Source organism: Cervus elaphus, chromosome 18 (assembly GCF_910594005.1).
Source record: "Cervus elaphus chromosome 18, mCerEla1.1, whole genome shotgun sequence".
Classification (NCBI taxonomy): Eukaryota; Metazoa; Chordata; class Mammalia; order Artiodactyla; family Cervidae; genus Cervus; species Cervus elaphus.
Genome location: NC_057832.1, coordinates 101,517,469 through 101,532,157, shown reverse-complemented (window position 1 = coordinate 101,532,157; position 14,689 = coordinate 101,517,469). Strand labels below are relative to the sequence as shown.

At 48.7% G+C, this 14,689-nt stretch overlaps 1 protein-coding gene across 2 annotated transcripts in view; it reads left to right on the top strand.

The window, feature by feature from the left end:
* PODXL (podocalyxin like) overlaps window positions 1-13,242 on the top strand; it is a 46,749-nt gene extending 33,507 nt beyond the window's left edge. Inside the window, exons 2-8 of one of the 2 annotated variants that reach the window (XM_043872559.1) lie at window positions 6,613-7,272; window positions 8,254-8,453; window positions 8,976-9,047; window positions 10,899-11,046; window positions 11,233-11,294; window positions 11,558-11,725; window positions 12,737-13,242. In XM_043872559.1, the coding sequence (XP_043728494.1) occupies window positions 6,613-7,272; window positions 8,254-8,453; window positions 8,976-9,047; window positions 10,899-11,046; window positions 11,233-11,294; window positions 11,558-11,725; window positions 12,737-12,931 (1,505 nt within the window). In that variant the 3' untranslated portion in view covers window positions 12,932-13,242. Of the gene's footprint in view, window positions 1-6,612; window positions 7,273-8,232; window positions 8,454-8,975; window positions 9,048-10,898; window positions 11,047-11,232; window positions 11,295-11,557; window positions 11,726-12,736 lie in introns of both variants that reach the window. The other variant, XM_043872558.1, reaches the window with a different exon arrangement.
* The last annotated feature ends 1,447 nt before the right edge of the window (window positions 13,243-14,689 follow it).

Here is a 14,689-nt window from a genome sequence, read left to right as displayed (position 1 = left end):
TATCTGCAGAATTCCACTTACCTTTAATCCCAGTAAGGCCGAGAAACTAGTTCTCACATTTCTATTGCCTGAGTCACTCCTAATGCAAATTTCTGATTCTCATTAGCAAAATGTATGTGTGTTCATGCACACACATGTGAAAGTTGTTGGGTCATTCTCCAGCTTATGAAGGAGCTGGGATTGCTGATGACCACATTTTGTTGTTGTTTAGTCGCTAAGTCGTGTCCAACTCTTTTGCGACCCTGTGGACTGTAGCCCACCAGGCTCCTCTCTCCATGGGATTTCCCAGGCAAGAATACTGGAGTGGGTAGTCATGCCCTCCTCCAGGGGATCTTCCCCACCCAGGGATCTCATCAGGTCTCCTGTATTGGCAGGCGGATTCTCTACCACTGAGCCACCAGGGAAGCCCTGAAGACCGCATTTAGGGTCACCCTTAACGTCATCCGAGACAGGCTTATAGAACTTGTGTGAAGAGGCAGTTCTGCTCACCGATGGCAAGGACCCAGATGCTGCAGCTTTGGCTATGGACTCTCGCCTCACCTCCGCGGCCGCTCACACCTGATCAAGGTTCCACTGCTCCTGCCTCAGGGTTTCTCAGAGTCGATGACCCCTTCACTCACTGGCCCAGGTGGAGGGGACTCATTCATGGCAGCTTAGTGCATATGTAGGCTCTAGTCACAAAAGAGGCTGGCATTTTCAGCATTTATAATGTAACAAGAGGCAAATCCTGCTTCCATCAGTTCCCCAAGCATAGAACTAGGTTACAGATTCTGATTGGCTATGAAGAATGGCCAGAGTCCACTTCGCTGAGTCCCAGCTCTTTCTCTCCCTTCTGCTCAAAACAGAAAACCAGGAGTCACCCTGACTTTTCCTCTTCCCCTCCCTTAGTACATCAGCAAAAAGTTGATTCTTGCTCCAAAATACAGTCTTGAATCCATCCTTGTTTCAGCTCTTGTGTCAAGGACTTGCTGCAACTGACTATTACCCACTTCATCTGAATTACTGTAACAGCCTCTTTCTCTTCCCATCTCCACGGCCGTGTTCCATAGAGCAGCAAGGGGATGTGTCTCTGTAAATCATGTTCTCAAACTTGTTTGCTTTTTTAAAACCTTCATTGACTTTTTTGAGCACTTAAAATCCCAAATCCTTATTTTGGTCTAAGGAGGGTGATCTTATGTCTCATTTTACATAGGATACAGTTTTTAAGAGAGCTTCCATTTTATTCTCAAAACGCTATGGTTTGGACAGCATGTTAGTATCCATTTACTGTGACGCCCTAAGTTTTCTGAGCCCTGCCCATTCCCCCTCACTCAGAAAACTGCACCCAGATTTGTGTTCTCTGAGCTCTTACCCCTCCTTTGGGGACTTGCAGATTCTTTCCTTCTCCCTGGTACACTTTTCCTCACCTTCTTCACTTAGCTTTCGCCTTATTGTCCTTCAAGCCTTAGCTTCATGAGTGTCCCTGAGGCGCTTTTCCTTAACTCTCTGTCTAACAGCATCACTTCCTTGTTCTTTGCATCATGTCCTTGTTCATTTCCTCCGTGGAGTCACCAGAATGTGACGTTTAATTGGCTGTTGTTCAGTCACTCAGTCATGTCCAACTCTTTGCGACCCCATGAACCGCAGCATGCCAGGCTTCCCTGTCCATCACCAACTCCTGGAGCTTGCTCAAACTCATGTCCATCAAGTCAGTGATGCCATGCAACCATCTCATTCTCTCTCGTCCCCTTCTCCTCCTGCCCTCAATCTTTCCCATCATCAGGGTCTTTTCAAACGAGTCAGCTGTTCGCATCAAGTGGCCAAAGTAATGGAGTTTCAGCTTCAAGATCAGTCCTTCCAATGAACACCCAGGACTGATCTCCTTTAGGATGGACTGGTTGGATCTCCTTGCAGTCCAAGGGACTCTCAAGAGTCTTCTCCAACACCACAGTTCAAAAGCATCAATTCTTCAGTGCTCAGCTTTCTTTATCGTCCAACTCTCACATCCAGACATGACTACTAGAAAAACCATAGCCTTGACTAGATGGACCTTCATTGGCAAAGTAATGTCTCTGCTTTTTAATATGCTGTCTAGGTTGGTCATAACTTTCCTTCCAAGGACTAGGCATCTTTTAATTTCATGGCTGCAGTCACCATCTGCAGTGATTTTGGACCCAAAAAAATAAAGTCTACCACTGTTTCCCCATCTATTTGCCATGAAGTGATGGGACCGGATGCCATGATCTTCATTTTTTGAACGTTGAGTTTTAAGTCAGCTTTTTCACTGTCCCTTTTCACTTTCATCAAGAGGCTCTTTAGTTCTTTGCTTTCTGCCATAAGGGTGGTGTCATCTGCATATCTGAAGTTATTGATATTTCTCCTGGCAATCTTGATTCCAGCTTGTGCTTCACCCAGTCTGACATTTCGCATGATGTACTCTGCATGTAAGTTAAATAAGCAAGATGACAATAAACACCCTTGATGTACTCCTTTCCCAATCTGGAACCGTCTGTTGTTCCATATCTAACTGTTGCTTCTTGACCTGCATACAGATTTCTCAGGAGGCAGGTCAGGTGGTCTGGTATTCCCATCTCTTTCAGAATTTCCCCCAGTTTGTTGTGATTCACACAGTCAAAGGCTTTAGCATAGTCAATGAAGCAGAAGTAGATGTTTTTCTGGAATTCTCTTGCTTTTTCTATGATCCAGTGGATGTTGGTAATTTGATCTCTGGTTCCTCTCTGCTTTTTCTCAATCCAGCTTGAACATCTGGAAGTTCATGGTTCACTTACTGTTGAAGCCTGGCTTGGAGTATTTTGAGCATTACTTTGCTAGTGTGTGAGATGAGTGCAATTGTGTGGTAGTCTGAACATTCTTTGGCATTGCCTTTCTTTGGGCTTGGAATGAAAACTTACTTTTTCCAGTCCTGTGGCCACTGCTGAGTTTTCCAAATTTGCTGGCATATTGAGTGCAGCACTTTCACAGCATCATCTTTTAGGGTTTGAAATAGCTCAACTGGTATTCTATCACCCCCACTAACTTTTTTCATAGTGATGCTTCCTAAGGCCCACTTGACTTTGCACTCTAGGATGTCTGACTCTCGGTGTGTGATCACACCATCATGGTTATCTGGGTCATTAAGATCTTTTTTGTATAGCTCTTCTATGTATTCTTGCCACCTTTTCTTAATATCTTCTGCTTCTGTTAGGTCCATACCATTTCTGTCCTTTATTGTGCCCATCTTTGCATGAAATGTTCCCTTGGTATCTCTAATTTTCTTGAAGAGATCTCTAGTCTTTCCCATTCTATTATTTTCCTCTATTTCATTGCATTGATCACTTAGGAAGGCTTTCTTAACTTTCTTTCCTTGCTCTTCTTTGGAACTCTGCATTCAGATGGATATACCTTTCCTTTTCTTCTTTGCCTTTAGCTTCTCTTCTTTTCTCAGCTATTTGTAAGGCCTCCTCACCAGGCAGTTTTTTGGAGAAGGAAATGGCAACCCACTCCACTACTTTTACCTGGGAAATCCCATGGAGGAGCATGGTAGGCTACAGTTCATGGGGTCGCAAAGAGTCAGACGCAACTGAGCAACGTCACTTTGTCAGACAACCATTTTGCCTTTTTGCATTTCTTTTTCTTGGGGATGATTTTGATCACCGCCTCCAATACAGTGTTGTGGACCTCCGTCCATAGTTCTTCAGGCACTCTGTCTATCAAATCTAATCTGTTGAATATATTTGTCACTTCTACTGTATAATCATAAGGGATTTGATTTAGGTCATACCTGAATGGTCTAGTGGTTTTCCCCACTTTCTTCAACTTAAGTCTGAATTTTGCAATAAGGAGTTCATGATCTGAGCCACAGTCAGCTCCTGGTCTTGTTTTTGCTGACTGTATAGAGCTTCTCCATCTTTGGCTGCAAAGAATATAATCAGTCCGATTTCTGTATTGACCATCTGGTGATGTCAATGTGTAGAGTCTTCTCTTCTGTTTTTGGAAGAGAGTGGTTGCTATGACCAGTACATTCTCTTGGCAAAACTTTGCCCTGTTTCATTCTGTACTCTAAGGCCAAGCTTGCTTATTACTCCAGGGATTTCTTGATTTCCTTCTTTTGCATTCCAGTCCCTTATGATGAAAAGGACATCTTTTTTTTGGTGTTAGTTCTAGAAGGTCTTGTAGGTCTTCATAGAACTGTTCAACTTCAGCTTCTTTGGCATTAGTGGTTGGGGCATAGATTTGGATTACTGTAATATTGAATGGTTTGCCTTGGAAACAAACAGATCATTCTGTCATTTTTGAGATTGCACCCAAGTACTGCATTTTGGACTCTTGTTGATTATGAGGGCTACTCCATTTCTTGTAAGGGATTCTTGCCCACAGTAGTAGATATAATGGTCATCTGAATTAAATTCACACATTCTGGTCCATTTTAGTTCGCTGATTCCTAAAATGTCAATGTTCACTCTTGCCATCTCCTGTTTGACCACTTCCAGTTTACCTTGATTCATGGACCTGACATTCCAGGTTTCTGTGCAGTATTGTTCTTTACAGCATCAGGCTTTACTTTGCGTCACCAGTCACATCCACAACTGGGCACTGTTTTTGCTTTGGCTCCATCTCTTCATTCTTTCTGGAGTTATTTCTCTACTCTTCTTCTATAGCATATTGGGCACCTACCAACCTGGAGAGTTCATCTTTCAGTGTCATATCTTTTTGCCTTTTCATACTATGCATGGGGTTCTCAAGGCAAGAATATTGAGGTGGTTTGCCATTCCCTTCTCCAGTGGACCATGTTTTGTCAGAACTCTCCACCGTGACCCGTCTGTCATGGGTGGTTCTACATGGCATGGCTCATAGTTTCATTGAGTTAAGACAAGGCTGTGGTCCATGTGATCAGTTTGGTTAGTTTTCTATAATCGTGATTTCCATTCTGTCTGCCCTCTGATGGATAAGGATAAGAGGCTTGTGGAAGCTTCCTGATGGGAGGGACTGCTTGTGGGGGAATCTGGGTCTTGCTCTGATGGGCGGGGTGGGGCCATGCTTAGTAAATCTTTAATCCAATTTTCTGTTGATGGGCAGGACTGTGTTCCCTCCCTGTTTGGCCTGACACCAAACTATGGTAGGGATAATAGTGGTAATGGCGACCTCCTTAATAAGAACTTAAGCCAGGACTGTTGTACTCAGTGCCCCCGACCCACAGCAGGCCACTGTCAACCCACACCTCTGCCAGAGACTCCTGGACACTCACAGGCAAGTCTGGCTCAGTCTCTTGTGGGATCACTGCTCCTTTCTCCTGGGTCCTGGTGCGTACAAGATTTTGTTGCGCCCTCCAAGAGTTTGTTTCCCCAGTCCTGTGGAAGTTCTGTAATCAAATCCCGCTGGCCTTCAAAGTCAAATTCCCTGGGAGTTCTCAGTCCCTGTGTCGGATCACCAGGTTGGGAAATCTGTTGTGAGTCCTAGAACATTAGGGCTGCACAAGTAAGCATCTGTGTCTTACTTTCCATTGTAATCCCAGGGCGTGAACCTGTCATTTAACTGTTCCCTCACTCAATCCCTGTTATTGTTCAGTCACTCAGTCGTGTCTGACTCTTTGCAGCCTCATGGACTGCAGCATGCCAGACCTCCCTGTCCTTCACCATCTCCCGGACCTTGTTCAAACTCATGTCCATTGAGTCAGTGATGCCAGCCAACCATCTTATTCTCTGTTGTCCCCTTCTCCTCCTGCCTTCAATCTTTCCCAGCATCAGGGTCTTTTCTAATGAGTTGGCTCTTTGCATCAGGTGGCCAAAGTGTTGGCGTTTTAGCTTCAGCATCAGTCCTTACAGTGAATATTCAGGACTGATCTCCTTTAGGATGGACTGCTTTGATCCGCTTGCAGTCCAAGGGACTCTCAAGAGTCTTCTCCAACACCACACTTCAAAAGCATCAATTCTTTGGTGCTCAGCCTTCTTTATGGTCCAACTGTCACCTCCATACATGACTGCTGGGAAAACCATAGCTTTGACTATATGGACCTTTGTTGGCAAAGTAATGTCTGCTTTTTAATATGCTCAGTCCCTGACCCCCTGACAAGGCTGAGCTCCCAGGCTAGACTCAGAGAACCCCTCAATGTGTCTCAGAGTTGTCCTTAAGTAGCAATTTGTGTAATTTCACTTTTCCAGTTTCTCCTTCTACATAGATTTCCAGAGGAACAGAGGTCCCTTGTGCCATGTTTAGAACAGGGCACTTGGATATGTGCGAGTCTCTTGTGTTTTCTGTAAGGTCCTACGTCTGGGAGAAGGAGGCAGGGATGATGAGGGTTCTGTGCTGGGGTGTGGAAACCTTGAACGGTGCGTGCCTGGGGCTGGATGGGGAGGGCAGAGAATTCACTGCAGGCTCCCACAGGCAGTGGGACTAGGAGCTGAGTCCTTCTCTGGAGCGGAATTTCTCTTGACTTCCTCTGCTTTCTCCTCAGCCTCCCTCTTAGAGGCTTCTTGAACCCCAGAGAAATCTGGGCACATCAAGGGCCCAGACCCTTCAGCAAAGATGGCAGGGATGAGAGCAAGGCCTCTGGATCCTGGGGAAGAGCTGGAGCAATGGAGAGAGAAAGACTTCCAGCTAATACCCTAATTGATTCTGTGTTGTCTTTGTTCGTAGGAGATGACACACAACCAAGAACCACGACAATGCCAAGTGTCAGCTCAACCTCTCAGAAACTACCCAAAGAAACCACTTCTCAGAAGCCGGATTTAACCACAGTCACACAAAGTAAAACCCCGACATCTAATGTGAAATCCGCTGAGAAATCCAATGTGACACCCACTGTCACTATAGCGCTGACTGGCGTACCCACGTCTAAAACATCTGTCACAAGTGCGGTACCAACTTCAGCCCAGAAAAACACAATTGACGCAGCCAATAACACCCCTCTTGTAACTACTAAAGATCCTACAACCGCATCAGCCACCGTCTCAACAAATCCTAAAAACATGAGCAGCCAGAATCCAATTAATGATTCACCCCCATCCAGAATCCCAACTACCCCCAGTGTGACCACAGGCAGCGTGACCACTAAGGAAGGCGATCAGATAATCTCCACATCTCCATATCCGAATATCACCCGAGGCATCTCTCCTACTCTGTCTTCCTCGACCACCCTCGAAAGCACTCAGCAGCCTAGCAGGGGCTGTGTGACTTTGGCCCCTGGGACCTCAGAGCCCACAAGGAGCTCCACGGAGGAATCAAACAAAATGACTGTAACTACAAGTTCAGGCAGGATGACAAGTCCCACCTTCACAGCTCAGGTGACCCCACTGAGTAAGTGTTGCCTTGCCTTTTTGAAGCAGAAAGAAACTTTCAGATGTCTATGTTCTGTACCGTTGTTCAACTAGAAGGTGGAGATTTCATGCCGTGAGTTAAAGATTGTAAATGTGTAGCACCTTCGTTCAGCCTGTTTCCCATCCTGTGGTGAGCAGCGGCCTGCAGAGCTGTGTGTTGTGATGAGTGCTCAAGGTTTTGAACTGCCCAGTGGACCGTTTTCCTTTTTTTTTTTTTAAGTGCTAGTCTTAGTCCAGTAAATTCATTTCAAACCTCACTGATGGATCATGAGCCTCCATGCCCATTTGAGATCTATTGAATCAGAATTTCTTGGTGTGAATCTGAGCATTCGCATTTCGAGGGACCCCGCCCCGCCCCGTCCCACCTCCCACTCCCTCTCCCGCTGCCATATCATGTGGGTGCGTGGTGAAGTTACTAGAGAACCACACCCCAAGAGCAAAGTGATGTCCTGCGTAACAGCAAGGGCCCTGAGTTGGATAAACCTGGATTCCTGTCCCTGCTCTGCCACTTGTTCCTGCGGAATTCATCATGCTCCTCTGAGCCTCCATTTCCTTGTTTATGAAAGGGGTAATGATGGTACTTCCCTCAGAGTCATTGTGAGGACGGAAGAAGAAAGTACCTGTGAAGCGCGTAGGACCCTGACATGAAACGGTTACTCAGCTGACATTTGCTGCTGGCATTGTCACTGCTGTTGATACTTCTCTCGGGTTCCTACACTGGCTCATCCAATCCGCTCATCCTGTAATGGGTTACGGCAGCTGGCTTCATCCATCTGCCTCCTCTTTCTCATAGCTTGCCTCCTTTTGCTGGTGGTCTGTAAAGCCGAAGTGGGGTGAGGGGAAGACTAAAGAACCTCAGAAAACTAGGAACAGGAAAGACTACCTTTTTTCTGTTTAAACCACTCACCTTTCCTCATAAGCTTTGTTTCCCCATTTACAGAACCACAGGTCACCGTCAAAGGAACTCAACACACCTCCAGGGAGACGCCAGCTGTCACTGTCAGCGCTGGAGCTCAGCAACCTACAGGCTCTTCACTGGGACCTGGGACCACAACTCTCGTCAGGAGAGCCACCACCTCCAGCATTCAGTTGACGTCAAATGCCCCCCAAAGCTCCAGCACCCATTCTCCCACCTCAGTCATTCCAACAAATATAGGGCAGGTAAGAGAGCCCAGACTCGGAGAGAAGGGGAATCCAGGAAGAGCATCTGTACCCTTCCCTTCCCAGAGCCCCGGTGGGGGTGTGAGGAGCCAGTATCATTCACCCGCTGTCTCTGGCTTTGCTGGACTCGGCCTCAGACAGCGGGATAACCAGTAACGTACCTGGCGCTCAGACCCCAGCCGGCCAGCTCCCAGCTTGGCCCCAAGCTCCTTGCCTGATGTCGCCCACCTAACGGTGTGTGTGGGGTGTCAGTTGCTTCACTTCTGTCCAACTCTTTGCAACCCCACGGACTGTAGCCTGCCAGGCTCCTCTGTCCATGGGGATTCTCCAGGCAAGAATACTGGAGTGGGTTTTCACTCCCTCCTCCAGGAGAGTCTTCCCGACCCAGGGATCAAACCCTGGTCTCCTGCATTGCAGGCAGATTCTGAGCCACCAGGGAAGCACCTAAGGGAGGGAGGGAGGATTCAAAGATGAGATCTTATCAAGTTCAGCCTGGCCGTTAATCCCAGTGGCTTCTTTCAGATCCAGTGCCATCCTCATGAAAAGCTGAATGGGAGCAAACTCTCCCTGAACATTTCGGGAGTCAACAGCTGTGTGAGTACCATGCTCGTCTGAGCCCCACCCTGACCTGCATCCTCCAAAGGCGGTTTAGCACCAGGATCACTGAAAGTGGAAGGGAATGGAGTGTTCCTTGTAGAAAGGAGCCGAGAGATGTGTTCATTTCCTGCCCTTGTTTTTGGTCCTTCCAATCTCACGGAGGGTCAGAACCAGCTTCTCTAAAGGAAGCCCCGCCCACAGGGCTGCTACGGGGCCAGAAATACCAGGTCTTCTGAGCTTTCACTTCTGAGGGTCTGACGCAAGACCTGGTTCTTGCTTGTTTCTAGTTCAGGATGTGACTTTGTTAAGCCCATCTCTTTGGGCTTCAGAGGCCTCAGTTGAAAAGAAGAGGCTTAATCTGCCTAACTTTCGTTGTTCTAAGAGTCTGTGGTTTTATATTTCCTGCTCCATGTATTATCTGACGGCCTGCCTCTAACCTAGGGGAGCTGTCACCAACAGCTGTTCTTCCACTCAGGGTGGTGTGTGTGTGTATTGTTTGAGGAAGATGGTGTCAGCACGTGTGTGAGTGCGTTTGCATGAAAGAGAGAGTGTAGCCGTGTTGTCCACTGCCTTCAGACTGCCAGTCTCCCTAGGATTAAGGGCTTTAGTCTGGGGTTTCTGCCGCAGTGCTTACTCAGTAGCTGAGGCCTGAGTGGGTGCTGGTGATCGATGGCTCACTGCCGCCCTCTCCTGGTCAGTGGCTATTTTGCAAACACCCCTAGGAACCAGAAAGTGAAAGCAAGCAGCATGGAAAACTTGGGTTTACGATAATTTAATGCTACCTATTTTCTGCAGTTGTTTTCTTTTGGGTGTCCATTTTGGTGGAATTTTCCAAGTGAACTATAGAAAAGCTGGAGTTTTCAATCAGAGTAGGGTTTTCCTGGGATTGGGCTTGTTGGACAAGGCGAGAACCACACTGACGCTTGCCCAGCCTTTCCTCCGGCTCTCTTTTTGGCTGAAACTTGGCAGGTTTGGTGGTAAGCCTTCTTCTCCTTTGCCATAAATGGGAAGAGGAAAGCCCTGCATCTTAACCTGGTAGCAAGGCTGGGGAGTTAGTAGGCCTAAGGAAATTCCAGGTAGAAAACCCACGGGATGGTTTGTGGGACAATAGCAACAGTCCTTTTCTTCATCTTGGTATCCTTATTTCAAAGTCTGGTCAGAGAAACACCAGTTTGGGGTGCCTCTGGATGACTGGGTAAAAGCTACCCATACTTTGCTTCCTCACCCTCAGCCCTAAAGCCACATCAGCCATGCTCTTTCTGCTAAGAAATACAGAGGAAGCCCCTTGAAGATGTCCTTGTGCATCTTCCAGACACTCCCAAGTCCCCCTGTGCAGTATGGCCTTGCCCTTCTCTTGTCAGCCTGTTTATGGTTTCAGTCTTAGCCGAGGGAAGAGGCATGTGTTTCAACTTTGGGATGGATGACCTTGAGCTGAGAGCCCAGCGTTTACCCCTCCTGAGGTCTCTGAACTCAGCATCAAGGGCTGGTGAATGCAGGTTCATTGGCATCTTTGCCCTGGCAGTGCCTCCGCAGGTCCTTCCATGGGAGAGAAATGATGATGGGCAGCAGGTCGTGATGCTTAAAGAGCTCTGAGAGAGAGGGGCACACTTGGGGGAATGGCATTGTTCAACCAAGACGAGATAAATGGGATGGGGGGATGAGGGAGGAGATGTCTATCCGAGCCAGAGAAGGCAGGGGCTGGCCCAGGAGGAGGACATGTGACCCACCAGTCGGGGCAGTCGGGTCACAGCTGGCAACAGCATTGTCCTGACCTTAGCTTGCAAGGGTGGCCCCGCAAGCCTAGGCTGCTGTCGTGATCCCTGATTACTTGTGGTCTCCTCACAACAGAACACAGTGGCTTCGAATCACAAACTGGTCGAGGTGTTGTGCCAAGCAGTAAAACCCTCCTTCAACAAAACTCAAGATGAGTGCCATATAGAGATAGCTCTTGGTTCACGTGCCCAGGAGGTGGACATCAAACACATTACTATCATCAGTGAGTTGAGGGCCAGGGCAGGGAGGCCTCTCTGGGGTGGGAATGGGGCAGGGCGGGTGACGGGAGCCACAGGGATGGGTCAGGACTCTGTCACCTGCTCAGGAGATGGAGGAACAGCAAGTCCTCTGTCCCTGCCATGTCTCTGAGCTAGACCACTGAAGCGGCATCTCTCCCTCTGCCCCTCAGCAAAGCTCCATCCCACGGACATTTATAAATTGCTGAAAGACGACTGGGACAAGCTAGAAGACGTAAGTGGATGGCCCCTCGTGCTGGGACAGACTGGGTCAGGAGCCTGTCCCTCGGAAGCCCGTGGTTCCCCGGTTCCACTGTTTCTCATTGCTGAGGAACCTCTGGTTTGCAAGCATGGAGATGGGAGGGTAAAAGGGGACAGCAGGGCGGTGGAACAGGCCCCCAAAACCCCAAGTGGAAGAGCTCGTAAGTGAATGGGAGTTCTGAGAGAGAGAGACCTGGAACCCATTTTCTGCTATGTCACTTTCTCTTTCCTGGCCAGGTGGGCATCAGAGACATGCAGTTTGAGGGTCAAGGACCACCAGAAGAGATGGAGGACCGGTTCAGCATGCCCCTGATCATCACTATTGTCTGCATGGCATCCTTCTTGCTCCTGGTGGCGGCCCTCTATGGCTGCTGCCACCAGCGCCTCTCCCATAGGAAGGACCAGGTGAGGACCAAGCAGTCCAGTTCACTGGATGACTTTCACCCTGTTATTCCCATATTAGAGAAAAGCCGTGGGCCCTTTCTGATAGGCAGAGGTCATCATCCCTTATAGGAAATGGAAATTTGCCTGGAGAATTAAAGAGGCAGCATGGATTTTGGAGTCAAAGATGACTTGGGTTAAACCCTAGCTCTGCCTCCGATTAACTGGGTGACCGTGAGCAAGTCATAATCTCTGAGCTTCAGGTTTCTCATCTGTGTAGTGGGAATATCCACCTTGCAGAGTTGCTCTGAGGATCCATTGCTATAAATGGGCTGAGGCATACCCGTCTAACCAGAAATTTTTTCATTTACCTTACTAGGATTCCCTTGTAACAGTTCCACCCAGATTCAGGGTTCTCAACCCTGGCTGCACACTGTGGAGGGCTTTAAAAGAAATCCCCCTGCTTAGTTTCATCACACCCCAACTGAAACAGCATTTCTGGGTCACTATGTTCGTTTAAAGATTCCCAGGGACAGTCCTCTGCCACCCAGGTTGTATCCTGGGTAAAGAGGGAGAGAAAGATCTCTCCAGATGGTTTCCACCTGCAGCGGGAGGGAAAAAGTTTCTGTACGCATCGTGTTCAGCCTTAGGGAAGTCCTAGTCACTCAGCCTGATGAAAGTCATTTTCTTAGAGTTCTTGCCTGTTCAGAAAAGTGGTGAGGAGGGGCCTTGAGAGGAAGGTTTGATGGGGAAGGAGTGGAGGAGAGGAGATGGGAGAATAAAGTCCGCCTCTGCTGACGTCACAGATTTGCCACCAGGGCAAAGGTGATGCGAGCTGGGAATTCTAGGATGCTGGGTAGGTTCTCCTCTCAGAATTGCCCTGAGGCAGGCCAGCAGTCAGGACCACCCGTTGTTCACATTAGCTAAATTGGGGTTCCCGAATTATAGGGGTACAAGTGCCAATATTAAGGCTAGAGCAAGGCTGACCACTCTCAAAAATTACCCTTTTTTCTTGGGTCACCTCTCTCACTCTAGCAACGACTAACAGAGGAGCTACAGACGGTGGAGAATGGTTACCATGACAATCCGACACTGGAAGTGATGGAGACCTCATCAGAGATGCAGGAGAAGAAGGTGGCGAACCTCAATGGGGAGCTGGGGGACAGCTGGATCGTGCCTCTGGACAACCTGACCAAAGATGACCCTGAAGAGGAAGACACACACCTCTAATCGGGGCTGCCGGCGGTCTCCAACGGTGCAGAGCTCCAGCCCAACCACCTCAAGTGCCACTTGTGAGGGGAGGAGGAAGATCCTTCCCCTTAGAGGGAAAGACTGGGGTAGGAGAGCAGACTCGGAGGGTCCCCTCCCCCCAGTCCCCACAGGCCTTAATTTTTCCCTTTTCAAGCTGAACAAATCACATTCTGTGTAGAATCCTCTTGTAGAATAACCCACTAGTGCCTGAGAGCAGTGCTGCTGGGAGAACAGGAAAGAGCCATCCATAGAAGGGACTTTTCAAGACCATCTACTAGCCTCCATTCACAGACAAGATGACTGAGGCCCAAAGAGGGTAAAATCAAAGTCACACAGCCACTGGGTGACATGTCGGAATGAAAACAGAGATCCTTCATTCAGTCCAGTGCCCGTTCCCACCATACCACGCTGCTGCATCACCCGTGCCCTCCCTCCAGAGTGACCCTGGGCAGGGGTGGAAGCGGCCCATCAGTGGATGGGCTGGAGGGCAGAGCGGGGCCGGATCCTGCCTCCGTGGGGTCTGGCTCCTTGAAAAGACAGGTCCTGTTCCTGTCTCGTCTGCCGGTCTTGTCTTCCTGCCTGTGTTCCTGTCCTTTGTTCTCCTCCCTCCCTTCATTCAGGTTTTTCATCCACTCTGTTCCAGGGCCTCTGGGACTAACAGAGGTCATTCATGACCTTCAGTCCCTTGTTCTGGAGTCTAGTTTCCTGGTGTCTGCTTATGAGATCGGGACTGACAGAGCACACAAGACTCCCCCTGTGAACACGTCTGCCCACCGGCCATCTACAGATGAAGAGAGAAAGGGAAGCCCCTCTTTCCAGGATGGGTCCCCACCCACCCCAAGGCTCCCCAAGTGCTGCCTGGCCTCCCACTCCCACGGGGACTAAAATCTGCAGCAGCTACTGAAGGCAAGATGTTTCCTGTTTCCTTGTCGTTGCTCAGCCGACGCAATAGAGAGGAGACCCCAGCTCGGTCATCCCCCTGAGGTTCAGCATGAATGAGCAGCTTTAGGACAGAGCTTCCTCAGGCCCGGTAAGCAGAGAGGTGTCTGAACAGACAATCGACTGAAACAACAGGAAGGACAGGCTTTACTTTCCGTTTCATAGGACACTCAGGGGCTTTGCAAGTTGCTGAGAGTTTTCTCTTTTAATCCAGCCCTTTACTGCCAAAGGCCAAAGCTCAAATCATTGAGATGTTTGAAGATTCCAGTCTTCTGTGCACAGGGCAAGAAGAGCCTGGAGGTGAGGTGCGCTTCAAGCTGAGTAAGGAGCTGCCAGCCGGAGTGGAATCCCAGCGACCTTTCACTGTCGGGCATGGAGCTAGGCCGTGCTGTGCGCTCTCGGTATTCCTAGTGGGGCTGGCTGCCCGGCGCTCCTGCAGGTTCTGGTGGCATCTCAGGGAAGCACAATGCCGACCGTTGCCCAGTGGAGGGGTTTGGAGGGAGCTTAGCAGGTAGTAGCTGCATAGACGGCACCGGAGGACTGAGCACAGCGAGGTTTCACCTGATTTTCTGATTTTACCTGATTACTGCGTGGAATTTTAAACTGCCCACGTCTCTCTGTTACTGGGCATAACGCCCCTAGATCCTACTAGGAAGATGCTTTGGAGGATGAAAACAGTCACTTGGCCTAGGCTGCAATAGATCTGATAGAATAGGCTGTCTGCTTTGGGATAGGTTATTTTTTTTAAAGGAGAGGATTTTAGGGGGACAATCTGTGTCTTTCCTTTGCCATCTAATT